Source organism: Paroedura picta, chromosome 10 (genome assembly GCF_049243985.1).
Source record: "Paroedura picta isolate Pp20150507F chromosome 10, Ppicta_v3.0, whole genome shotgun sequence".
Lineage (NCBI taxonomy): Eukaryota > Metazoa > Chordata > Lepidosauria > Squamata > Gekkonidae > Paroedura > Paroedura picta.
Window position 1 is genome coordinate 11,993,479 of NC_135378.1, and position 27,631 is coordinate 12,021,109.

Genomic DNA, 27,631 nt, shown 5'->3' on the forward strand with positions numbered 1-27,631 from the left:
TGGGATTGGCCGAACATCTGGCTCATGTTAGCGCTCCCCTATATTGGCTGATGTCAACCGATGAGAAGGAGCCAGCTGGTTTTAATATGTGCCTCGTGGAGAGCAATGGGAGAAAGCCTGGAGCATCTGCTCAGTCTTCTGTGCCTTCTGTTACTGGCCTGAGGACTCGCTTTGCCTGATCTTCACTCAGTCTGAGCAGATCATTTGGGGAAAAGCCCAAGGTTGCAAGCTGGGTCTTGGGGGTTTTACACCAACTAGAGTGGTAGGGGTCCTGAAGGATCAGAGGAAGGAGCCCTTGGGCCCTGAGATTTATTTTGAGCCACAGATATAGTCAACCTGTGGCCCTCCAGATGTCCATGGACTACAATTCCCATGAGCCCCTGCCAGCATTTGAATCATGGAATTGTAGTCCATGAACATCTGGAGGACCACAGGTTGACTACCCCTGGATATAGGCACATGAGACTGACCCTTGTGTCGACTCTTAACATGCCGTTGTATTATGGCATTCAAGACACATCTCTGTGTTTTGTGCTTGAAACCCAATATCAGCTTTGTTTAGGGGAAAACCTATTTTTGTTTGCAGTCAACGCCAGCCAATTTGTCAGATTCCAGAGGTCACAGGCTGCCGGGGGTGGGAGCTCACTTTCCAGCTCCAGCCCGCCTGTGAGAAATGCCTCAGCGATGGAGAGGAAGGGCCATCCCATCCCTCTGGTTCCCCCCCCCCTCCCCAGCATCTTGCCTGGTGGTAAGGACAAGACCCAGTGCTGTGCTGGTAAGAGAAGGCAGTCTTCCAGAAGGCACCTCCTGTGCGGGGTGGTCAGAGACAGACAGCTGCTTCATTTCTTGGACCGAGAGTCCAGCCCAGATTTCCATGTTGTCTAGAGTTGCTAGAATAAGATAGAAAAATGTCCTTCTACTCCATTTCCTTTAGGCGGTTCCAACAGATCTGAGTTACATGGGCAGTTATGGGAACACAATAAGACCCCCTCCCAGCCAGAACCACCAGACTGTCCATGGAAGGAAATGGCTCCCGCAGAACTAACCAGGCTTTAATTTTTTGTTCACTTCCTGTCCTGTCTCCTCACCCCAAGCTGCCTCTGTTCAGTGTAGCAGCGTCTCCCTTGCTTTAATGATCCTTATTGTGTCTCTCCTGACTTCCTGTCAGTGAAACCATCTGAGTAGACGAAGGAGGCCGCTAATCCCGTTAGCCTCCAGCCAGCCTAGGGATTGTCCATCTTGGAGGAGTCCTTCACCTGAGAGTCGCACTCCAGTCAGCCCACTCCGATCACATCACATTTCAACTCACCTGTCAGTCTATAACAGGGGGAGTCAAACTGCGGCCCTCCAGATGTCCAAGGAACGCTGGCAGGGGCTCATGGGAATTGTAGTCCATGGACCTCTGGAGGGCCGCAGTTTGACTACCCCTGGTCTGTAACTTATAACCTGCCACCTGCATCACTCAGCACTGCCTCGCAGGCCAGTCTGTGGGCAGGCCCGGGAATGTCAAACCCTTTATCTGTCAGAACGTGGGCTCTGCTGTGTGCGCATTGCTCTCTCCACACTGACCATCGCTTTCCACACCCAATGTCATCGACCCCATTTCTTTGCTTTCTTGGACTCACCATTCTCCAAGAAAAGTGATATTTTCTTTTTCCCTATTAAGTTGAGCTTAGAACTTAGCGTGTGTGTGTTTTCTCTGTGTGTTTCTTAATAAAACACAAAATCCTGTTTGGAACCCAATGAGGCCTGCTTATTTCAGGGTTTCCCCATAGGAACTGGAATCCTGTATACAAACAGGAAAAGATCTCCCCTCTCATGCAGTCAATTCCCCCACATTTAAGAGCATTTTGGGGAACACTAGCCTCCTCCTTCCTTGGCTGTGTCCAGGTAGGCTTTATAAAGGCATAGCTGGGGCCTCCCTCAGTGCGTGGTTTCCCAGCTAGTGGGCTCTGCCCTTTGCCCTCTCCAGCCATTTCCCCTCCAAGACTCTCCTTGCTCTTTGATGGTCTTAAAGGTGCCACTGGACTCCATAAAGAGCAAGAAGAAGAAGAAACAGAAAACATCAGGCATGAAAACAAGCAATATTTTAACTCCATTGGTTTATTTCAAGCATTGCCTTTCATGTATAATTTATACTTTTTCTGAAATATTCTAACAATATCTGTAAAAGGACATCTGTATACATAGTTACACTGGTTTATGGAAATATATAATTCACAAGAATATAGATATCTAGATTTCCATCTTAATTTTTGCGAAGTTTGTGGTCCCAAACATCCAAACCTTGGGTAGCCAAGGAAACTGCCTGCTGCTTGTTGCCTCTCAAATGGTCAGAATCTCTAACTGCACGAGAGAAATGTTCACAGTTAAAACAACACGCCTATGCAAAGGCAGCATAGCCGCTAAAGGAGATAAATACCAAAAAAAGAGAGAGAAAAAATTCACTGAATTGTACACATCGAGCTTCTAGGAGAGTTAACTTTTCTCAACACGGGCTCCTGGCTGTAGTTTACAATATCTGCCTTCACCACCCTCTGTCATAAAAAGAGAGAGAGAGAGAGAGAGAAGAGGTTATAGTGAGAGAATCCAAAGGAAACGCCGTTCCAAAGTGCTAGTAAAACATTTCATATGTTAATGGCTCGTCTGGGAAGATAGAGACCTGACTATGAAATATGGAGCATTCAAAAGAAAGAGCTAGTCAGGAGCGCATGAGGCCGTCCTCTTTTCCTGGAAATCATGCATAAAGATTATGGTATGTCCTGATACTAATTCTAAATAAATTCCTTGATTCCAAATGAGGGGGGGGGGGACTGTTCTGTTGGTTTCTTTATGGTAGTGTGCTGAAATTTTATTTCTGAGGTAAAGAGTGGGGTCTGAGGGGTAAAAATGCCACCCTTAATCATCTCTCTCTCTTTCTCTCTCTTTCTCTCTCTCTCTCTCCATGACTGCACTGCTGAGGTGAAATTCATGCCGCTGCCTCCCAGGACTGTGGGGCACACAGCTCTCCCAGGTTCACTTGTGCTAAATGCCAGTTCTGCCTGCCTAGTGCAGCTGAAGCAAATTATGGACTCAGGAAAACATTCCCACATGTCTTCAAATGAGGAGCCCCACCGATGCTCTGTCCCACTTAGTCAAATATGCACAGCTAGACAGGGAGAGCTATCACTGGCCTGGTGACGTCAGAATTAAAGGTGGGAATCTGGCATAAATCCAGCCAGAAAAAAAATCAGCATTTTCCAGGTATAATTTAAGCCAACTACAGAGCATCTGACGGGCTACCACTACAGCTAAATGAAAGCTGAGTTTTTTTGTTTGTTTGTTTTGCTTCAGGGATCTTCTGCTATAGCAAGATCAGCTAGGGAAGCGGGGGCAGAGAGCTCCCAGCCAGGTCTGTGGCATGTGGCAGAGAGACACCTCTCCACCCCACACAGATCCTGCCCAGCTTCTCCTGCAGCTCTCTTTAAGATGCGCTGCAAGGGAAGCCAAACCAGCCTTAGGGTCAAAGTGGCTTTCTTAAATGGGCATTTTTTCTTCTCGGATCTACTGGACTCCAAAACAGTTGGGATTTCTGAGATTTTTCAGAAATACCAATTCTTTTTCAGGTCAATAGACCCAAACCCAAAAATGCTGCTGGGGGTGGAAGGACACCACTCGTCAGAATAAGGGAACACTTGACCAATTTCCCCCTCACACCCAGGCAAACAATCTGCGGTAGAATCTTTCACACACCAGTAAAAGCAGAGAGGTGTGATTCTGCAGGGGGAAGAAAATTTTCTTAAAGTCCTCCCGAATTTTGCTTCGGCTTCATGTACTTTTTAATAACTGGTAATACTGCTCATGAAAGAGTTTTGTTGAATCTGATGGTAGAAAATGATGCAGCACTGGAAAGTATTCCAAACAGCACAAGCAGGTGCTGACGTCAGAGCTTCTAATAATGGAACATGAAGCTCCTTGAAGCTTTTGATACTTGTTGACCATGCCTGCCCTCAAGGTGAAAACCACCTCCCTGGTTTACCACAGAAGTGGGTGAGCTGAGAAGGGCCGGGAGAGGTCTAGAATAACATTGGCAGAGAAACTGCACAGATACCTTATGCCAGGGCTGTCCAAACTGTGGCCCTTTATTTGTCCATGAACTACAATTACCATGAGCATCCTGGCAGGCAATTGTAGTCCATGGACATCTGGAGAGCCACAGTTTGGCCACTCTGCCTTGGCCACAGAGGCCCTTGGAAGACCTATGAAGCAACAGTGAATGCAGCCAAGAAATGTTACCTCTCTGCTACTAGAGCATCGACTTGTTCACAACCATCCCAGTTGTTCAAGGTGGCTTAGCACCTGCTGACACGTAAATCTGAGCCTTTGTTGTCCCAGGAACAAACAATTAGCTGTAATATTATGCTGATAAAATACCAAGAACAATTCTGATACAGATGTTAGATGCAACAAAGGTACACCAGCAGAAAGGCCTATTATACTGCCTGGTCTATTTATGGGCCATTCTGACCCATTTAAAAAAGGCCTAATACTCTGCCTGTAGGGTTGTGCGCTTTGGCCGCCAAAGTGGCCATTCCAGCCTGAAACAGCCAGCGCCGCGGCATGGGGGGGCAGCGCCGGTGTGCCAGTTGGCGCATGCATGCAGAGTGCGCCTGCATGTGTGCACCAACTGGTGCACTGGCACCCTCCCCCCTGTGGCGCTGGCTGCTTTGGGCTGGAACGGCCGCTTTGGCGGCCAAAGCACACAACCCTCCGACCTGGTCTATTTATGGGCCGTTTTGACCCATTTAAGAAAGGCTTAAAACACTGCCTGGTCTATTTATGGGCCATTCTGACCCATTTAGGAAAGGCCTAATACTCTGCCTGGTCTATTTATGGAGAATTTTGACTCAGTTTCCGTGATGTGCTGACCAGATTCTGGGATTGGTGAAGGTACCCTGGACCCTTGCCCATCCTGGCTTCTAACACCACCTAAAGGCCACATCAACTAACCCTTAGGGATTGTGGTCTGTATTACTATGCACAGCTTCCTGTAAGTAGGATCCTACCATGTAACTTTTGCATCGCTTAATGTGTCATGTTAATACTTGTGCTTTGCTCCACTTCTTTCTCTCTTTTTGGTTTCTACTTGGTCTGAGACTCCTACTGCCCTAATCCTGTGACTCACTCTGTGTAATCCGCCTCGGGTACCAGAGTCAGGTGGACTGTAGCCAACATAAATACACGAGATAAATAATGTCTGCCATACAAAAAGCTTCACACATACAGTGGAGCAGAATCTCCCTTGCAGGATGTTCACCCATTGCCATCCAAGAAGTCATCCCTGAAATTTGGGGGAAAATGAGAAACACCTCCCAGTCAACCACAAAGAGGGACGGAGTGGGGAGAATCCCTGAGGAGTAAATGTGAAGGTCTCCACGTTTCAGCCCAGCCATCCTGTATTTATGTCTCTAAACACAGGTCTTCCACCTCACCTTAAATTCATCTAAACTAGCTCATGAAATCAATTGGAAGTTTTGGATAACTGAAGCCTCAGTGAATTTGGTGAGACTTTGGTCTGGTTTCCCTTCTGGATCTGGGTGGCATTATTTGATTGCATTATGCTCTATCCTTTGCAAAAGTACAAATCAAAATGACATACGATACCACAGTTACTATTTCACCTCTATCAAATAGTAACCCCAACTCGTTTTACTGTACCACCTGACCTACTGCACTGAACAGATTTTACTCTGACAGCTGGGCATGTTGGCCTGTTGGTTATCATCTTCAGGATACTTCACTAGTCCTGCCCTGACAACATGCTGCAGCCATGTGCCAAACAGAAGACAGCAAGGAGGTGAGTGGGAGGGGGGGGGGAGAAAAAAAGAGAAAGAGAGATGAACAGTTAGAAAAGAAGTGATCGACACAAATGAACAGGAACAACAAACACAAGCCACCACATTCCAGACACCACAAAGAGTAGACATACCACCTGGTGCATCTCCCGTGTGCCACTCTCATTAGGTTGAAGAAGGCAGGCTGAACGTTCCAGCCTGCAAGTGAGAGCTGTGGCCATCTGCTCTAGAACCCTTCTAGTGGTGTCCCCATGGTCAAAGGGACAAAGGGCTTCACTGTGAGTGCTTTTTATAAGGTGGTCAAAGGCGGCTGCCCCTGTATAACTGCTACTGCAGGTGGTTTCTGGCAGAATTTAGAAATCTGTATTTTATTGCTGCTTTAAAGTTATTGTTGTGTTTGTTTTTTTTAATGAAGACTGTTTTCAGTCCCATCGGGAGATAGTGGGATACAAATGACATGAATGTGGCGTTAAAAAAAACATGGGACAGCATCATATCCTTCTAGAGATTCTGTTGGGCAGCTATGTAGGACTGAAGCCACTGAATAAAGTTTCAGGGGCACCTTTAAGTCCAAGAAGATTGAATTCTGGGTACGGTACGGCAGCTCAAGCAGTGTGAACACACCTGAAAGTTTCTACTCAGAATTAAACTTTGTTCGTCTTAATGGCGCCACTGGACTCAAACATTGTTCTATTGTTTAGGGCCCGGATCCCTCCTCCATGGGCGAAGGGGGAGGTTGCTCACAAACCACATTTGGGGCAACATGGCCTCCTTCTCATTAGCAAAGCATTGCTTGGCAAGAAATGTATTAAGTCACGTCAGTTTGCTCATGCTCTAGATCAGGGGTAGTCAAACTGCGGCCCTCCAGATGTCCATGGACTACAATTCCCATGATCCCTGGCCAGCATTCGCTGGCAGGGGCTCATGGGAATTGTAGTCCATGGACATCTGGAGGGCCGCAGTTTGACTACCCCTGATCTAGATGCATGATACATCCCTCCACAGCAGGCTTTCTCAACCAGGGTTTTATGAATCTCTGGAGCAGGGGTAGTCAAGCTGCGGCCCTCCAGATGTCCATGGACTACGATTCCCAGAAGCCCCTGCCAGCGAATGCTGGCAGGGGGCTCCTGGGAATTGTAGTCCATGGACATCTGGAGGGCCGCAGTTTGACTACCCCTGCTCTGGGGTTTCTTGGTGGCCCTGGAAGGGCTTCCGGAATGGCTGGGTGTTAATTTTTAAAATATATATATTTAATTTGTTAGACATTTATTAGCTGATATGACCATATATGGTCATAACCTCCCCCCCCCTCGTTCCCAGAATGGCCGATGAGCCTGGAGGGGCCCTGGGGGGGGGGCATGTACACGGCTATGCTGTCCAACCATATTCTGCATGATTACACCACTTCTGAAGAACGTTTCAAGGGTTTCTCACCCATTAAAAAAGTTGAGAAAGGTTCCTCCACGGGGACCCTGGGGTATGCAGAACAACATTATTGTTACCTTGAGGGGCTTTTCCCACTGCCCTTTCCCTCACCTTATTAATAAGGCTTATTTATGGGATCGTGGCACCTGGGAGCTTGCCCTTTTCTTTGATACTTTTCTCACACCTGTGGTCATTCTTTCCCTTAATTAAGTCCTCCCTACTTCAGCCATCTCCCTTAATTACTGGGGCATCAGATACCTGGACATTCTTGCTAACTAATCCTTTCATTTTATTTCAAATTTGGCCTCTGTACGCGTTTTCTGGAAGTGACCCTCAAAAACTTTGGTGGAGATTCTGCTGTTACTCTCTTGCTCAGACGCCTCATATAATCAGTTGATTTCCCCCTCCAGAATTCAGCAGGCAGGTCTATTTGCTTCAGCTTAATGGGAAAATGAGTTAACCATGTTCTGAAATCTTCCCAGCTGAAATCCAAGCGCTTAATTTTGGCTGGCTCAGAGGTCCTGTGGCTGGGTAGGAAGGGACCAGTGGACAAAGTATGTCTACCTAGCCTGGATGGCGTGCAACTTACTGTTGCACAGACTACCAGGAATCCAGGGGTGACACCTGATGCCTTCCTCTCTAGTTCACTCAGCCCCAGTCATTCATGCAACAGACACCTCTAGACTGGACTTCTGTAACTCGCTCTTCATGGGCCTTCCTTTATACTTTCTACCAGAGTCCTCACTTTGGAGGGCTCACACACACCTTGTGCTCAGGCAGCTGCATTGGCTCTCAGTAGAATAACAAATTAGGTTCAAGATGCTGGCTTTGACCTTTAATTTGTGGTCTGGACCCGGCATACCTGAGGAATCACTTCTCTAAATATGTTCCCCAAAGAGTGTTACGCTCAGTCAGTTCCAGCACGCTAGTGGTCCCTGGCCCACAAGAGGTGCGGCTGGCCTTCTCGCTTCTGGCTCCTGCCTGGTGGAATGAGCTTCCAGGCCCTGTCAGAACCTACCCAGTTCTGCATGGCCTGCAAAATGGAGCTCTTCCACTAGCCATATGGTTGAGGCCAGGCCGCCAGGAACATCTAAAAACACCCCTCCCCCCAACCCTCTCCCTTGTAGCATCTAGACCAGGGGTAGTCCAACTGTGGCCCTCCAGATGTCCATGGACTACAATTCCCATGAGCCACTGCCAGCATTCGCTGGCAGGGGCTCATGGCAGTTGTAGTCCATGGACATCTGGAGGGCCACAGTTTGACTACCCCTGATGGCAATCAACATGGGGGGGGGGCAATGTGGGAGAGGCCTGGAGGTGCAGGATACGGACGTAGTGTTAGAATTTAATAGTTTTTAACAATGTTGTTTTAATGTGATGCACACCACCCCAAGATGACTGGGCGAGAGGGGCAGTCATATATCTGATTATAAATATAAATAAATAAATTTATAATTCAATAATTTAAGCCCCCATTCATTAATTTAAGCACCTATTGCCAGCTAAATCAGTGTCACATTACACCATCCTTGGCAAATGGTGTTCCCAATATGTGAAACATGCACATGTTTTAATGCACTTCAGATATACAGCTAATATTTTGTAGATGTGTATGACCATTTTTCCCCCCTTCTTCTAATTCAGCATAATGGGCAAAATGAAATCACATCAGAGGCATGATCCAGTCTGAGTGCCGAAATCCCACAGACTTTAATCAAGTCTCAGTGAAACCTGTGGAGCTGGTCTGGATCATGCCCTAATTTTCTTTTAAAGAAAAACACAGAAACTTTTACAGGTTCTCCCACTATATAAATATTTTAGTTGAAGATAACCTTGGTATGTATTAAACCAAAGTGGTAATGGACACAGATGGTAGGAGGGGTCTATGACCGTTTATGCACTGGAGGTTTCATGCCGTGCTGCCGGCTAGAGTTTTAGTTGTGGCAGGTTGCCCCACCTGTTCCTGCACCCACATGGGGGAGCATTTGGCTTGGTGTACCTCATCCGCCCCCGATTTGTATTCCTGTGCAGGAGCTGGGGCAGTGAAGTTCCCAGTGCATAAACGGTCTATGAGCTGCTCATGTTCTTCTTTGAGTTCTTACTGACATCATATTCTGTTATCAGGGAAGCAAGCACCATCACTCACAGGCTTCCCGGCCTCATGGTGTCATCAGAAGCTCAATCCTAGGAAGATCTTTGCAGAAGAACAACAGTAAGCTCAATACAGCAGACCCAACATGCTACCTTCAGCAGCTAGGAAAATCCTGGTTCAAATCCTCTCTTGTATACAACAGGGAGGTTACTGAACCCATGTCTCATGTACTGCATGGCAGAAGATTAACAAATGATTTAGAAGCCTTAAAAGAATGTCAAGCACAATGAACAGAGCATTGCCTTGACGGTACATTTAGATCCATTTAGAAAATCTGTACAAAGCTTCAGCTTCTCTTACAGATCAACTGGATTTGAGTCAGTTGCCCTTCAGGGACCAACACGACTGTTGGGAAATGAACTTTCCAGTGTAAAAGCTTCTTTTTTTCGGATACAAGTAGAAATGAAAATCCCTGAGTCTTTCTCTCCCAGTCTCCCAGTGGGAGGGGAGGTACAGAGAAACTAGTTGGGATGCCCAGGTATTTATTATGCAAAATGGAATCAGCTGGATTAGAAAACAGGAGAAATGCTGAGGGGCAGAAAATTTGCATCTGTCCTAAGATGCTAATCTTCCTGCCCTCCCTTGGTCTTTTGCACTCCGCAGTTATGTGCTGCAATTGAGTTTGTTTGCTTGTATGGTCTTGTGGCCACTTTGAGAACAGGGCCAGATCAAATTTTGGGGGGACGCTAAGCCTTCGTGCCTACCTTTACCTTGTTTGAGCCTCTGTAATAGGTTTCTGGCCTTGGGACATTAACCAAAAGGACCAGTGTGGGGCTGTCACCCAGCTCTCCCCTTCAGATGGCGAGGGACCTGTGCAGCAACTTGCACCCATGTGGAACCTCAGGGCTTGCCATCCTGTGCTGCACCTGCAAGCAGGAGAGCTTGGGGGGAGGGGGAGGGGGGTTACTGCCGCTGGGTGACAGGCAGGTCACCTGATGCTGGATCCATAACCTATGCTGCACCAAGGCTCCTTGGATTGTGTTCAGTAGAAACTGTCACCCATTTCTTCTCTGGTCATGTGTCCCCTTCACCCTTGCTCCCTCCCCTGCCCCTAGAACTGCACAAGGATCCAGCCACAAAATGTGGCACCCAACCAGCATCTCATCGGAACAGCACTCTCCACTGCCCCGTGTGCCACTGCTGCACCATGAAACGGGAGTGGCACGAGTGGGCTATGATTATACACACGCCCCTTGAAATGAGACGCTTGTGCCTGCAATGCCATAGGGTGGCAAGTCTGCCCTCTTGAAGGACTGGAAAGGCTGTCGAGAGGGAGGAAGGGAGTGGCAAGAATGGGGCGATATTATATGAAGTACCAGCTGGGTATTAGGGGGGAATTTTATACAAAGGTTAGTTCAGCAATGATATCAGCTGCCTAGGGAGCTCCCCCTGACTGTCAGTCTTCAAGCAGCATCTAACAAACACTCATCAGGGATTAGGCTGGTCCCACATTGAGCAAGGGGTCAGATTAGATGGCCTATGGGGCCCCTTCCAGCCCTATGATTCTAGTTGCTGGCCAGCATCACGCTGAAATTGCACCCCGCTCCCAGAGACCCTTGCTCACATCATAACCGCTGTGAAGCACAGATAGTCAGACTGCCTGTTGACCAGACCGGGCCACTCAAACAGAGCCATCCTCTACAGTTCAGGAGGAGGCATTTCCTGCATTCTGCAGGGGGGTTGACTAGATGACCTTGGAGGTCCCTTCCAACTCTAGGATTCTAAGGCTAGGGAATAAAAATAAAGGATAACATTGTGAAAGCTGGCTTGTGAGAACAGGAGCTCTAGAAGAACAGATCCTCTCCCAGATATAGCAAAGAGAACAATGTGGGAAAATTGCTCACCTCTCCCAATCACGTGACAGTTTTGGAGAGAAACCTCCAATCTGGATTGATGGGGGGAGTGCTCTTTGTGGTGAGAGAACTCTAGAAGCTTGTAAGAATTTCTCCACAGCAGGGCTGCAGGACTGCACAGAAGCTACGAAGACTGGATTTCAGTCAGGCTTTTGACTAAGTCCCCCATGATGTTCTGAAGGGTAAACTGGAGGACTGCAGACTGGATAGGGACCTAGTTAGAAAATCGTACCCAAAGAGTAGTTGTCAATTGTGTTTCATCAGATTGGAGTTGAGCATGGGGTGCCACAGGGCTCAGGACCAAGTCTAGTACTTTTCAACATTTTTATCAATGATCTGGATGAGGTGGTGGAGAGACTACTATTGGCAGATGAGTAGTGAACACCCCAGAAGAGAGAGATAAGAGTTCAATGAGAACAGAACATGCAGTGAAAGGGGGCAAATGAGAACACAATGCAACTCAATAAGGAAAAGGGCAGAGTTCTACATCTGGATCACAAAAGGTAGCTTGGTGTAGTGGTTAGGAGAGCTGACTTCTAATCTGGTGAGCTGGGTTAGATTTTGCGCTGCTCTGCATGCAGCCCACTTGCCACAGCACTGTTCTGACCGAGCAGCCTCACCTCCCTCACAGGGGGTCTGTTGTGGGGAGAGGAAAGGGAAGGCAAATGTAAGCCGCTTTGAGCCTCCTTCGATTAGAGAAAAGAGGGATATAAGAACCAACTCTTCTAGATATCAGGAAAAAATTTGTTCAGTCAGAGTAGTTCAGCAGTGGAATGGGCTGCCTAAGGAGGTGGTGAGCTCCCCCTCACTGGTGGTCTTTAAGCAGCAGTTGGACAGATAATTATCATTGGTGCTGTAGGCTGATCCTGCATTGAGCAGGGAGCAGGACTAGGTGGCCTGTATGGCCCCTTCTAACACTATGATTCTGTGATTCCAAAGGCTCTTCCTTGCTTTGGCACAGTGCATATAAGGAACAGTAGGCAAGAACACAAAGGGAAGTATTGCACTCAGAGGTGGAGGATAAACCTCATCCCAGCCCTGGCATTTGGGAGCTCTTTACTAGTAGGGGACTCTGTGATGGGGGCGGGGGAGGGCAAACTTTTCTTGTTCTTCCCAGACATTCAGCAACTTACCAGTTGACAGTTTAAATGAGGTCCGAAATACTGCTCTGTCAGCAAAGTGCAAAATTCTCATCAGCTCCCTGATAAGGGGAATGAACCCCAAGGAGTTTCCCAACGGCATCTTCAGATATGGCCAGGGAAGCCATTGCTCCCAACAAAACAAAAAGCACAGAAGGCAACAAATATACCAGGGAGCTGCAGGTCCCTACTGATGTGCAAGAACTTTGGGGGGAAATTAAAGCTAAAAGCTTAATTGTATGATTGCAAGTGTACATTTTGTTTCAGTATGCAAATCACACATTGCCCAAAGCAGCCACACCACACAGTAAAACCAATTATTATTGATGGCTTTAAATAAATCAGCTGGCAACAGCCACAAGCTCAGGAGGATCACCTGTGATTGCTCTATTTCCGCTCTGTTTAATTTGACGTCAAGGATGTCGGCAGCAATTCTTTGAAAACACAGGAAGACCTTTTTTAAAAAAAGAAAAGGCTTAAGTGATTAGAAACAGACATCCTGAAGTTACTTCAAATACAGTAAACATTTCCTGAACTATAAACAGTGAGATTTTTGGGGGGGGGAGGGGGGGAATATCACCTGTGCAAAAAAAAATCTCTGAAGGACTCCATTGGTAAATTTCATGCCAATAAGCACAGCAATATTTTACAACAGGGCTGGGCACCTTGGCCCCCGCCAACACCCCTTCTGGAGCTCACCAAGTGTTTTTAGAAAGGAGGTCGAGTTTCTGCCCTGGAAGGCTTCTGATTGGCTGAGCAGATTTTTCAAAATGTTGCTTTGGCATCCCCCAGTGTGCCTGGAGTCAGCTGGGGCAGATATGTGTCGCTGGCTCTGCCCCCGAAGCAGCCGTTTCGTGGCATCTGTTTTGTGGCGGCACTCATCACCCTGCGTCAAAACTCCAATGGTGCCCCACAGGGTCAACCAGGGATGGGCGCTTCGGCTTGGCCACCTCGGCCATCACCGAAGCCACTGGCGCTGGCCTTCTATGCGCTGCCTCAGGCTTCGGTGATGGCCGAGGTGGCCAAGCCGAAGTGCACATCCCTAGTCCAAACAGTTGGGGACCCCTGTTCTAAAGCAACTGAATTACAAGGTGGAAAAAGGGCTAATGTTCTGGACTTCCGATGGGACTCTAAAGAAATACATGCAGAAGATACTCTTGCATACAACGAGAACCAGCATGATGCATGCAGCAGAATGGCTCTTTAAAGGCATGCCCAAAACCCCTACAGAGTTTTTGAAAAGCATCGTGTTAAACACCTGTGAGCTCGCAAAAGCATTGCCCATAGTTTAGTTTCTTTTCACTCCACTCTGGGGATTGGGGCGGTAAGTGTAAAGAGCGCTTAACATTGACTTACAGAGTCACCTGTCTTGGCGGACACAAAATGGCTGCTGCAATGGTTTTCCTGACAGAAGCGATGGTGCCGATCAGCCTTGACTGTTCGCAGATGCTCCAAATCAACTGTGAAAAGTTTCACCGGAAAGAAAAACAACAAAATCAGAATCCAGTAGCACCTTTAAGATCAACAAAGATTTATTCAAGGCGTGAGCTTTCGAGTGCAAGCACTCTTCCTCAGACTATGAACTACCATCATAACAGTGGGAATATAAAGCAAAAGATAATTCTGTTAAATTAGTAAACTGTGTCACAACATCCAAATTCAGCCATATGATAATTGTTTGCTAAAACAGCCGATCAATCCCCTTTAATTCGGTTGTAGATCACAAAACATAGGGAAGAAAAACATTAGCCTATTGTTGTTATTTCCTTAGATGCATTCGGACTTTCAGCTAAGTCATTCAGTTTTTCTGGGAATAAATTCATTTTGTGTTAGAACATTCATTGTCCTTTGAGCATGCTCACGTATTTTTAAACCACCTGTCCATCTCTTGGAGCCTAACCCAATGAAAATGGACCCTCCCTGCAATCACCATGGCTAAAAGACTGGTGTTACGACATTGGGAAAATAAAATTGTGATATTGTTACCCGCCACGAGCCACAAGGGAGTGGCGGGATATAAATCTAATGATGATGATGATGATGATGATGATGATGATGATGATGATGATGATGATGATGATGATGATGATGATGATGATGATGATGATGATAATAATAGCAGTCCCCCTCTGGTACTGAGGACCTTAGGACTGTATCAGCAGACTCATCACCACAACTGTCATATTTTATCTTATCTTTAAGTATATCTTTCGTAAAAATCTTAATTAGTTGCTGGATTTTAATTGTCCCCCTTGTTCTTTTTTAATAATAATAATAAACTTTATTGTTCTTCCCCACAAGAAGAAGAAGAAGATTCTTATATGCCGCTTTTCTCTACCCGAAGGAGTCTCAAAGCGGCTTACAGTTGCCTTCCCTTTCCTCTCCCCACAACAGACATCCTGTGAGGGACGTGAGGCTGAGAGAGCCTTGATATTACTGAAGAAGAGTTGGTTCTTATATGCCACTTTTCTCTACCTGAAGGAGTCTCAAAGAGGCTTACATTCGCCTTCCCTTTCCTCTCCCCACAACAGACACCCTGTGAGGGACGTGAGGCTGAGAGAAGCCTGATATTACTGAAGAAGAAGAAGAGTTAGTTCTTATATGCTGCTTTTCCCTACCCGAAGGAGTCTCAAAGTGGCTTACAGTCGCCTTCCCTTTCTTCTCCCCACAACAGACACCCTGTGAGGTGGGTGAGGCTGAGAGAGCCCTGAGATTACTGAAGAAGAAGAAGAGTTGGTTCTAAAATGCCGCTTTTCCCTGCCCGAAGGAGGCTCAAAGCGGCTTATGTTCGCCTTCCCTTTCCTCTCCCCACAACAGACACCCTGTTGGGTGGGTGAGGCTGAGAGAGCCCTGATATCACTGCTCGGTCAGAACAGTTTTATCAGCACCATGGCGAGCCCAAGGTCACCCAGCTGGTTGCATGTGGGGGAGTGCAGAATCGAACCTGGCATGCCAGATTAGAAGTCCGCACTCCTAACCACTACACCAAACTGGCTCAGGCCAAGTAACATCAATCATAAAACATACAAATTCTAAAACAATAATTTATATTAAAACAGTCCCAACTAAACTCCTTTTATTAATTATACCTCAGCTTTGCAATTGTCTTGAATTTATTTTATTTATTGCATTGTATATTTTGAACTTGCGATGACCTATGACCTACTGCAATAAAATTTACTACTACTACTATAACGTATATACTTATATATGTTTTCCTGACAGACAAGCAGACAGACAGAAATATGTATCTAAGGAAATTTCCTTAGACACATTTTTAAACATAAAATATCGAGCAGCTGGTACATTTCTTTGCACAGTCATCTGTACGATCACAGAGACAAGATTGCCCCAGAGACAAAACCTTGCAAGTTCTCTAACAGCAGGCAAGAAATTGGCACTCTCATCCTTCCTGCTAAGAGTAAGCTTTGTCAAGAGGAGAGGTTAACATCCCAACTTCAGAATCCTCTATTTAGCTTCTTCAAAGAAGCAAAAAGAGAGGATCCAGCAGTACAGCAGGTTAGGCAACAACAGAGATGACCACTAAAGAAGGTCCAGTTACAGGTAAGTGACCTGTCTGTTTTTGTGCTTTCTGCAATTCCGCATAAGGTTACCCAAATAAGAAATTGATGTACTTGGACATAGGTTCTGGCCACAGAACTGAACCTCTTGTGGTGCAGGGTGGTAAGGCAGCAAACATGCTGTCTGAAGCTCTGACCATGAGGCTGAGAGTTCGATCCCCAGCAGCCGGCTCAAGGTTGACTCAGCCTTCCATCCTTCCGAGGTTGGTAAAATGAGAACCCAGCTTGCTTGCTGGGGGGTAAACGGTAATGACTGGGGAAGGCACTGGCAAACCATCCTGTATTGAGTCTGCCAAGAAAACGCTAGAGGGCGTCACCCCAAGGGTCAGACATGACTCGGTGCTTGCACAGGGGATACCTTTACCTTTACTGGCCACAGAGGCCAAAAGATTCATATTCCTGTACACAGCCACTGAGGTGGAGGAGGAAAATTGGGGGGGGGGGATTGTCTGAGCTGCTGCTCAATGTATACCTGGTGAAACAGGTGGATCAAAGAGTCCACTTGGTCTTACATAAAAAGCTGCTCATTCAAACTGGTGTCTTGGTGAAAAGATAGGCAAATGATCTCTGGGCTTCATTCCAGTCCTGATCAGATCCACAAAAGTACTTATTTCCATCATCTCTCCAAAAACTACAGAACAGTGGTTGCCATCAGTCAAGGAATGAAGCCAGCCACAGTCTAATCTGTGTAGCATTGCAAATATTGTCTCTGACAAAGTGGGAGATCAACTGCTTTGAGATCAACTGCTGCTTGCAAGGTGGCCTAGTCATAGCAACTGGCTCCTATAGCAACCGGAGCATCCTGATCTTTCATGAACCAACACAAGTATCTCTGTTGATGTCAGTGTAGTGAATACACATACAAGCAAGATGTTGCCTAATACTGAATCAGTCTGGATTCAACAAAGCCAGCATTGTGTCTACTCAAACTGCCAGAGGATCTCCAGCGTCTCAGGTGGGGTTGGCCGCTTCGGAGTCCGAAGCGGCCGTTCGTGCCCAAAGTGGCCATTTGTGGCCAAAGCAGCCAACGCCGCGGGCGCAAACAGCCGCTTCAGACGCCAAAGCGGCCAACCCTAGTCTCAGGATCTGGATGTCAGAATGTAGGCAGTGGTCATCACCCTAGGTAGGTTGATCAAAGCAGATTGAAGGACCTGCACGTTTCAGGTGACTAATTAGAATTGGGATACTTTTGCTTTTTCTTCTATTGTCTTTCTTGCCGAGGGACTGATACAATAGATTCCGTGTAGTACTGGCTGGATTTGAACCAATTCAGGATACGGGCACAGACGTGAGTGCCTGTGATTCTACTGCATGACTGGAAATGCAAAGTGGGGGCATGGAAGCTTATAACAAAACCTAGTGCCAAGAGCTGATACCAAGTTATGCAAGGCCAGCTCAAAACAACCCAAGCAGCCTGTCTTCCTGTCTCGCCTGAGCTGGGCCTAAGGCATCACCACCAGATTGCAGCAGATCACCAGCACAAAGAACCACTTTGGTTGCTTGAATGAGGATCCAGCACTGTGGCCACAGTCCCAAAACAGGATTGACAGAAGGAACTGAGCCACAGTAATCATCATCAATCACTTTTCCCCAGAGCTGTGAGCAGGTGAGAAATATGGTTCCTGGCACATAAGCCACAGGTGTGGCAAAGATGGCAGCTGGAGCAGTCAAACATGCAGATTCCTCCCAAAATTAAATTGGCCTAGCCCACAAAAAGTTGCCAATTTTTTTTAATGGCCAAAATCAAGCAAAAAAATGACAAGTTAAACACCAATCAAGTTTAACTACAACCCCCCCCCCAAAGCAATCTAACACACCAGAAATTGAAGCAAAGCAACGACTCCAGACCCAGATTACACAAAGAAACTGAGACGTAAGAAACAGAATCCTAATAGAAAAAATCCAAAATGAATAATGAACAAAGAGGAAGGTGAGCCCTCCACAAAACCCATTCCCACCATCCACGGACAGCCTCCATCACATCCCACCTCACGCTAAGCCATCAGGAGCTGTGCTAGAGGGCCACTCCCACTGGGCCCAGGCTGCCGGGCGCCACGCCAGACCACCACCATCACCGTGCCCAGGCCATCAGGAGCCATGTCAAGCCACTGATATCACCACACCCAGGCCGTAGGGAGCGGCGCCAGACTACCACCGCCAACACGCAACAGACAACCATGCCCAATCCATCAGAAGCTGCTAACACTGTGCCCGTGCCACTCTCGGGCCGCCCAGCCCCACCATCAACGCAGCTCCCGCCGGGCCGCCAGGCCCCACCAATGCCACAGAGAGACCCCACAGCCTTCTGGATCCCGCTGCTACTGCGTCCCACCACCCAACCCCGCCATCGCCGCAGAGAAACGCCACAGCCTGCCAGGCCCTGCTGCTGCTACATGCTGCCTACAATCGCCATGGAGACACAGGAGGCACCGCTTCCTGTCAGCCCCCGTTGCTGCTGTCCCGCTCCCAAGCGGCGGCCCTGCCATCGCCGTGGGGAGGCAAGAGGTGCCGTGCCCTGTTGGTCCCCGCTGCTGCTACCCACTTCCCCTGAAAGCCGCACAGCCACGGAGAGGCGCCACGGACTGTCAGCCCCTGCTGCTGCTGCTACCCCTTTTTCTCTGGGAGGCCCCCCAAGGCGTCTGGGAGGCCCCCCAAGATATCTCTTTGGAGGAGGTATCTTAACCAAAATCAATCTATTGGTCCACAGCAGAGGTGAAGTCTGTGGAAGGGTACACACTTCTCTCTTCTGGTGAGAATCCGCCAAACTCAGGTAGATGTTCCATACACGTACATCTTTGATGCCTTTTAGAGGGACCACAAGTCCTACCTCTACAAGAGAATATTTAGAAGCTATTTGAAAAGAATGAGTCTAGAGAATTGCTGCTGCTAACCTGAAAGTTGTTGCTGTTTACAAGAATTGTAAACATTTGCCATTTTAAGTCATTTGAGCACAGAAAGATGGGATATTTTTTGTAGTTAAAGGAACTGAATTTCCCTCCATATGCAGTTGCTTATACAATGTCCTTTGGTCAAGCCAAATAAACTTTCTTCTGCTTGGTGATTAGTAGCACAGGCATAAATATCTGCTGTTTCACAAATGAGCATTTCAGAATATGGTATTATAAAATCCAAATCAATGAATACCCAGTTTTCATTTTGGACCACTATATGCCCACCGGCTGTACAGAAAAGCTTTTACACACCACCACATTTCACTGGAAAGTCCAAACCTGTACAGCATAACATGGAACTCAAGGTTTGTATGGGCTTGACTGTGCACATTCCAGTCTCTTCAAATCTAACTCTAAAGTAACAGGAAGCGATAGTGAACAAATTCTCTTTTTATTGCATAAGGGTGTTGATTCAATGCTGTCAAATTTAAAAGGCAAACACATTCACAAGGCTTTAAGGACAACCAATCTCTTTATGCCAATATGAGGGGGGACTTCAAGTGATTTCCTGAGGAAGGGACCCAGCTGACTTGTGAAAGCCTTGTCAATTGGCAAATCTAGTATGGCTGCATAATGGTGACATTTGATTATCAACGGGGGAGAAATGCCACATTAAATACTTTATTTAAAAATGATACTGAAAGTCTTTAATTCATAGGCTCTGGAGATTTGGTCTGAAAGCCTTTTGGTCTAACAGAATTCCTAGACATTTTTTATTTAGCATGCTTTGGTGGAAGCATGGGTCTTTCAGCCATTCTGATCTTAACAACCGAGAGAAATCAAAACCTAGTAGTAAGACTGCTTGCAATAACAAGATAAAATAATAATGATGTCAGAGAAGTGGCTTTTTAAAAAAGGGATCCTAAATCGCAGGGCTTAAAAGGGTATAACTGTGCTTAGGACTATGCTGAAAATAAGGCCCCTTCCAACGAACACCCTGTGATTGTTCTCTCATCCCGTGGTGGAGTTTTCTATTATAGCTTGGGGTGCCAGCAGAGGAAGAGTTTTGCACAGGATGGAAAGGGCAGGAACAGGCAACCTAAGCCTAAGCAGCCCGTGGCTGGTCGAGAGGGCTAGGGAATAACTCTTCATCTACTCGTTGAGCGTGCACGCAGGCTTGAGGGTAATATGGGCTGGGAAAAGAAGAAAGCTTCAGTCCAGTCAGTAGCACCTGTAACAGCAACAAAGCTTTGTTCTGGATATAAAACTAGGGTTGGGCACTTCGGCACACCTCAGCCGCTTTGGCAATCATGGAGGCCTGAAGCACTGAGATCACCGAAGCGGCCGAGGTGAGCCGAAGCGCCCAACCCTATATAAAACTAGCTTATACCCAGAATAAATCTTGTATTGTAGCGGTCCCCAACCTTTCTCAGGTCAGGGACCGCCTCCGGAGTGAGGGAAGAGCCGACGGCCCGGGTGCTGCGAAAACGCGCATGCGCAATTGTCGCGCATGCGTGTTTTCACCACCAGGTGGCGCTAAGGTGCATGTGCGGCAACTGCGCGTGCACGTTTTTGCCACTAGGGGTGCTAACGTGCATGCGCGGCAACAGCGTGCATGCGCGTTTGCATCACCGCCATACCGGCGGCTGCGCCTGCCTCTTCCCTACCTTCTTGCTGCTGGCGGGGGAAGGCAGCCGTGGCTGGCGGCGGCCCGCTACCGTGGCCTTTGCGGCCCACCACCGGGCCGCGGAGCGGGGGTTGATGACCACTGTTGTATTGGTCCTAAAGGTGCCAATGGACTCTAACTTTGTTCTGCTGCTTCTGACCAACACAGCTATCCACCTGTGAGTGAGGAAAGACATTTGCCAAGAGAGCAGGATACATCTTACCCTTGGTTAGAATATGCAAGACCTAGAGTGTGCATGACTGAACAGAATATGGATAATGTCCTGCAGAGGGCATCAGAGCATCGTTAGTCTGGGAAATTCCTGATGTTTTTCAAATAATCTCCTCCAACATCCTGATTAGACCCCCTGCTCCTTTGCGGCCACTTCCTCCCTGCTTGCCTCCTCAACAGAGTGAATGAACAAAGAACAGAATAGTTAAACTTCCTATACAAAGTTTGCTTCTCTCATTAAAAAACACTATTTTATTCTTTTAAGCAGCCTAGTGTTCTTTGCATGTTGCATACTGAAACTCTGCCAACAAACATAAGCTATCACATGTCCTTCCCTAAACTGAAGAGGCATAGAAAAAAGCTGCAGTATGCTTGAAGATTAACAAATTAAGGACCTGATCAAACACGACTTTCGAGGAGGAAATGCTGAACTCATGAAGATCTCAGTGCACACACTAAGTGAATAAGGAAACACAAGGAAAGCTGAGGCCCTCCACCACATAGCTAAACTGTGCTGCAAGCCTCTCTTCTCTTCCAGAAGCCAACAACATGTTTTCTTGAGCTGTTTCTTTGAGCAATGAAAGCCCAGTTCAATGCCTGGCCAATCCAGAGTACACTTTTAGCAGAAGTTAAGTTCTACCAAGTTCAGTAGGACTTTTGTAGATACACTTAAGGGTACAGTCTTAAAAATACACATGAAAGGTTAACTGGTGTTCTTAGAAGAGTAGTGAAATTATTAAGGATCCGTTTTTTGTTCCCAGGCTTACCATGAGGGCCCTACATGTTGGCCAATGTGTCACATACCCATATGCCCAGCCCTAGACACTAGAAAAAGAAATGACCAAAGGCAGCAAACAAAAATTTAAAGAGGGTATAAGAGTGAAAATGTAAGAAATGTGTGTCCCTAAGGAAAGTTATTGCTCACAGCTAAAGGATCTTGAAGAAGATTGACCAGCAGCGCCAACAGCGCCTTTGCTAGAAATCATCCAAAAACCACTTCCTTATTTACTGAACAAACATACAAATGAAGTTGCAACAACACTCAAAGATCTTCAGAGCAGCAGAATACAGGGATGTGGCATTCTTGGCACAGCTTTCGGTATTAACTCTCCCCTTACATGCCATGCCCACCCAAGAATCCTGGGGGAAGGGGGAGCAGGCTCCTGCCATTCTATTTCCCACCCCTCTCTAGCTGATTGTCTTGGACATGAGGCAAGAAAAAGATCTTCACAGCCCAGGACATTTGCCATCCTTTGACGCAGAGATTTATCAACCAGATCCCCGGTGGATGTACTGCAGGCCTGTTTGAAGTGCAGGAGAATGGTCCAGGCCCACGCTCTTTGATCCACACGTCACAAATGTCATTAAACATACTGCTTGACCTGGATGAACACAAAACCACGTTTTACAAGTTAGAGACCATTTTGGACTGAGACGAGCGTTTAAAAAGTGAATGACGAGGAGTCAGATTTTATTCAGCACTGCTTTTAAAAAACACCAACAACCTTACTGGTTTTGTCTGCCTGAATTTTGACGGAATGCGGTGCTAGATCTTATTGTTTAAACCAGGGGTGGGCAGGCTGTGGCCCTCCAGATGTCCCATGATCCCCTGCCACCAAATCCTGGCAGGGGCTCATGGGAATTGTAGTCCATGAATATCTGGAGGGCCCCAGTTTGCCCACCCCTGGTTTAAAGCAATGTTGTCACAGGGTTCTGCTTTAACCGCATTCCTTAACATGTCTTGTTTGATAGCTGCCTCAAGCATTTGGAAAGGCAGCCTACAAACGTTTCAAAATACATAAATCATTATGGTTGACTCTCACATTACCTTTTCAGAAATGAGTCCCGGTCTGGAAAGCCACCCCTCCACATCTGCTTCCGATCAGGGGCAAGCGGTGCCAAACCACCATGCCAGGGAATGATGTCTCTGCTCACAGAACAAGAACACCCACGGGTCTGGCTGTTTCCATGTGACACAATGCGCAGGTTGCCCAGCAGCATGCCTAAGAAGTGCAGCATGGGAGCCAGTTTCAAGCCAGGAGGCACCGTCTGCCAGTCCAGCTCTCATCCCAGAACCACCCTCTTCCCAAAGGAGCTGGCGGAATGCATGGAAGACGGAGGCTCAAGGTCGTGACCTCTGCAGGTGTTCCCTGTCGTGTCGTGTCGTACGGACTCATTTAATGGAAGTCACTCTGTCTGTTGGTGGTGCCACACTCAGTTAAGAGTAAGGCATGAGAGCAAAATGGATCCCCCCTGAGAGAGAAAGAGACTGTAAGTGGAGATGGTGGACCCAGCAGAGACTTTCACACATGCTAAATAATGCAGTTTCAATCCACTTCAGAAACATTTTGTAAGTGGATTTTGCAATTCCACACAGTGAAATCCAGTTAGACTCATAGAATTTTAGCGTGGGAAGGGGCCATGCAGGCCATCTAGCCCAGTGTAGAATCAGCCTTAAGTATCCAGGATAAGTCTCTGTCCAACTGCTGCTTCAAGACCACCAGTGAGGGGGAGCTCCCCACCTCCTGAGGCTGCCCATTTCACTGCTGAACCTCTCTGGCTATGAAACTTTCCCCCTGATATCTAGCTGTAGCTGATACCATTCTACACATAGTTTAGGGTCCTCTCCTCTGCTGCTGACAGGAACCTAAGTGACAACCTTTCAAATATTTAAAGACATGTATCCTCTTGACCTCATATTTTCCAGGCTGTCCCTTTAAAGCAACGGTTCTCAACCTTCCGTTCGCCATGACTCCAACTTGGTGGTGGCGGTGGCAGCAGCACACGCGCATGTGCACAACAATTGAGGCGGTGGGGAGGTGGCCGTTGCCATGGCTCCGCCGACTCCGCATACCACTGCCATGGCAGCGGGCAACCTGGTGACCCCAGGGGAAGGGGCCAAGTGACCCCAAATGGGGTTGTGACCCCAAGGTTGAGAATCACAGCTTTAACCACAGTTGAGCTGCCATTCTTGCCATGCCGGCAATATTGGCAATGTTATTATTGTTTTATGGGGTTTTAATGGGGATTTGTGATATTGTTACCCACCACGAGCCACAAGGGAATGGCGGGCTATAAATATAATAATAATAATAATAATAATAATAATAATAATAATAATAATAATAATAATAATAATGATAATGATAATGATAATGATAATGATAATGATAATGATAATGATAATGATAATGATAATGATAATAATAATAAAGGACTGCTCTGAAGTGCCAAATTGCAATTTGAGCTATTTGCACAGCTACGATTTGGCCACGCATATCAGTGGAGATGGCCAAATCAAACTATTTTCAGACAATGAGAGCCTGAATCAAGCCTGTTGTGGGGAGAGGAAAGGGAAGGTGACTGTAAGCCGCTTTGAGCCTCCTTCGGGTAGGGAAAAGCGGCATATAAGAACCAACTCTTCTTCTTCCTTCTTCCTGATTTGGGTACTTTTTGACCAAAGCAGTCCAAAATGAACATACCTATTATACTGCTTCATGCACACTGCATGTACAGGACACACCAAAAGTGTCCTGCTGGCATGCCTAAAACTGGTCACAGAACAATTTAATATTTGCCTACAATAGCAGGCATTCTCTATTGTATACATATATATTAATCTACATGGCACTGTGTAAAAATGTATGCTTTTCTATAGCATATTGTACAAAACCAAAAATAATCTCTCAAAAAAAAGCATTTGCAGCTGTTCATACAAGTTATAAAATTACATAATGTTGAAATAATGACCTATTACGATTACCCCACACCTATCTGACAAGTAAAATGCTCTCAACATATATTACATTGATTTACATATGCTTAAAATTATATACATATTAGTCTTATAAAAACATGTCTGGGGCATAATTTAAAAAGTCATATAACCATTTTTCTTTTAACTTGTTGGTCTGCTGTGGTGTCAAAGGGGACCATAAACTAGGCACTTGGCCGAAGCCAAGCCTCAACAATGTGAGCCACAAGGCCAAACAGGAAAAAGTTGCTTTTTATTCCCCGCTTTTCACAACCAGAAGGAGTCTCAAAGCGGCTTACAATCACTTTCCCTTCCTCTCCCCACATATGTAGCTGAGAGAGACCTGTGAGAACAGCTGTAGCAGGACTGTGACTAGCTGAAGGTTACCTAGCTGACTGCATGCGGAGGGACAGGGAATCAAACCCAGCTTGCCAGATTAGAAGCCACCACTACACCAAGACGGCTCTGGCCCCTGGGCTGCATCACCGTTTGGACTTAATGAACAGACTGACTGGATGTCTGCATTTTAATATATCTGTATAGTTTTGTTGCATTTTCTAGCAACATCCTGGCAGAAGAGTCTCATTTATTTTGTTTCTCATCATCTCCTTTTCCACAACTGCATCCTCCATCCAGTGTAGCAGTGTGTATGAACGAGATCTTACTAGCCTCAGCTGTTGTGATTGTAGCCCAGTCCCAAGGAGGGTACCAGTTTCCCTTTCACCCCCTGCCCTACTGCTGGTGCCCCCACCTCCCTTTCCCCCTCTCCAGCCTCTCCTCATTGGCCAAGCTGGATGGCCAACTGGAGGAGGCGACAGACTTTCTGAGACCCCCCCCCCCCCCCGTACTTGGAAGGCCACTGAACTGCTCACCACCAAAGCAGCTGGTGATTACCTAGACTGCAAAGATAAGCAGGATTGTAACCTGCCCAGTGACTGATGTCTGAGGAATGTAGTACTTCCCCCACCCCACCCCACCAAGTGGAAGCAGCAGCAGCAGAAGTATTGCCCCATCTGTCTCCTTGCTGAGAGGCTGGGGGGCACTGTGAAAAGTGGCGTTTATTTCTGAGCAAGTGTGTTCAGAGTGACTAGCTTCCTTTAAATTTATACTTTACAGATCTCTGTTAGAAATCCGTGGTGATGCTCCTCATGCCGAATGCTGGTTATTACAGAGAGATCTGGAGCAAAGAAGTGCCAGGAAATTCTGAAGCAACTTAAAATGTTGTCATTGTTTGTATGCACTTATTCCGCGAGTGACCTGTGCAGTCGCTGGTCTACATAAAAGAAAAGCTCCTCCGTGTATTTCTAGAAGTCTCTGATCACCAGAAACTACAGAAAGAATATTTGAGGGCAAAGGATTTTAAATCAGAAGTAGAGAGGTACAAAATAAACTAAACTAACATTTTGCAGTTCCGCAGAATGTTTTCTTAACCACAGTTGTTTCAGCGGTGGTTTCATTTGAGGCACAGAAATACACAATTGGCAAGATCTGAGCCTCCAGCACAGGGGTGGTCAAATTGTGGCTGCCCAGATGTCCGCAGACTACATGGCAGAGGCTGATGGTAATTGTAGTCCATGAACAGCCGCAGTTTGGCCACCCCAGCTTCCAGCACGTCTTGAACCTCAGAGGTGCCATGTAGAAAATGTGTCACTACCGATTCCGGCCAGAGGAGGCAGCAACAGTCATGGCCACAAGGAACAGCAGCTAGAGCAGCCTGCCCTGGCCCCTGTGAGAGCGTCCCACTGAGCACCCTACCCTGAACCACAAGGTGCTTCCTTGCCTCAACAGAGCACTGCCTTCCTTAGGACCATACAGAAAGAGGTACGCAGGAATCCTTTTTCTGTGTTTGAAAGTAAGGACTATAGTGTAATTGCATATAAGCTTTTTTATATGAATCTCTATGTCAGGCTTTCTCAACCAGGGTCTGGTGACATCCCCAGAAGGGTTTCGCCAATCGGGTGGGAGTTAATTAATTTTAATATATATATATTAAAAATTACCAGGTGATATGGTAAACGGTCCCCCAGCCCTGGGTTTAAGGCAGGAGATATGGTGTTCATTTCCACCAAACATCTAAAAAACTTGCGCCCCTCCAAAAAACATGGACATGGTCAATGAGGTGGCCATCAAAGTGGAGTTGCCTCTTTTTGGAAAGTTCATCCCGTGTTCCACATTACTCTCTTGAAGAAGGCCCCTACTCTCAACAAGTGGCATTCTGATGCTTCACTTCCCCCTTCAGTCATGGTGGAGGATAATCATTATGAGCTCTCTGATGTTCTGGACTCCAAGGTGCAATACTTGATTGCTTGGAAGGGTTTTTCTGACTCCACTAAAGAATGGGTGGATGTGGAGGCCGTTTCCACTCACAAACTGGTTCACAAGTTCCATGAGGCTTACCCCAATAAACCTCATCCTCACCTCCATGATTTGGAGGTCCTCAGGAGTCCCCCTTAATGGTGAGCAAGTGAGGTTTAAACACTAGCTGCTAGAAGGCATCAAATATCACCTCCAGATTCCTGGAGGTCTGTGCAGCAGTAAGTTTCACGCCATCCAGACCAGGTAAACATACTTCGCTGGTCCCGTCTTTACCCAGCCACAGAACCTCCATTTTTGAAAGATTCAGCTTCAGACAACTCTGCTTTAACCAGTCAGCCACAGCCTCCAGATATCTGACCAGCTGTTCTGGGGAGGAGGGAGTTTGGTCAGTCACCTATCAGGAGGCGGAGCTCTGGATATCATCAGCATACTGATGACATCCAAGCCCAAAACCTTTGGATCACCTGGGCAAGAGGGCATATAAAGAAGTTAGATAGTGTTGGGGGAAGGACCGCCCCCTGCAGGATACCACATTGGAACATCCAGCTATGGGACTGGTCTTCCCCGATTGCAACCCTCTATCTTCAGCTCCAGAAAAATGAGCCACTTTAGTGTCATCCCCCTGATCCTGGCATCAACAAGCTGGTAAGGTAACAATGTGATCCATTGAACACCACCATGAGGTGTAGCACCATAAGCAGCATCAATGTGACTCAGTCCAGTTTTCTCCTGCGGTCATCCATCAGGGTGACCAACACCATCTCCATCCCATGGCCAGGTCGGAAACCA

The 27,631-nt window shown here is 46.9% G+C and overlaps 1 protein-coding gene across 6 annotated transcripts in view; it reads right to left on the reverse strand.

Annotated features, from left to right (window-relative positions):
* Positions 1-2,085: 2,085 nt before the first annotated feature.
* Positions 2,086-27,631, reverse strand: part of RAB28 (RAB28, member RAS oncogene family) — an 86,106-nt gene continuing 60,560 nt past the window's right edge. For 2 of the 6 annotated variants that reach the window (XM_077300617.1, XM_077300611.1), the window contains 4 exons: positions 13,760-13,863; positions 12,780-12,857; positions 5,706-5,801; positions 2,086-2,537 (listed from right to left, as the gene is read on the reverse strand). In XM_077300617.1, coding sequence (XP_077156732.1) covers positions 5,706-5,801; positions 12,780-12,857; positions 13,760-13,863 — 278 coding nt within the window. In that variant the 3' untranslated portion in view covers positions 2,086-2,537. Of the gene's footprint in view, positions 2,538-5,700; positions 5,802-12,779; positions 12,858-13,759; positions 13,864-27,631 lie in introns of all 6 variants that reach the window. The other 4 variants (XM_077300615.1, XM_077300613.1, XM_077300614.1 and 1 more) reach the window with 4 other exon arrangements.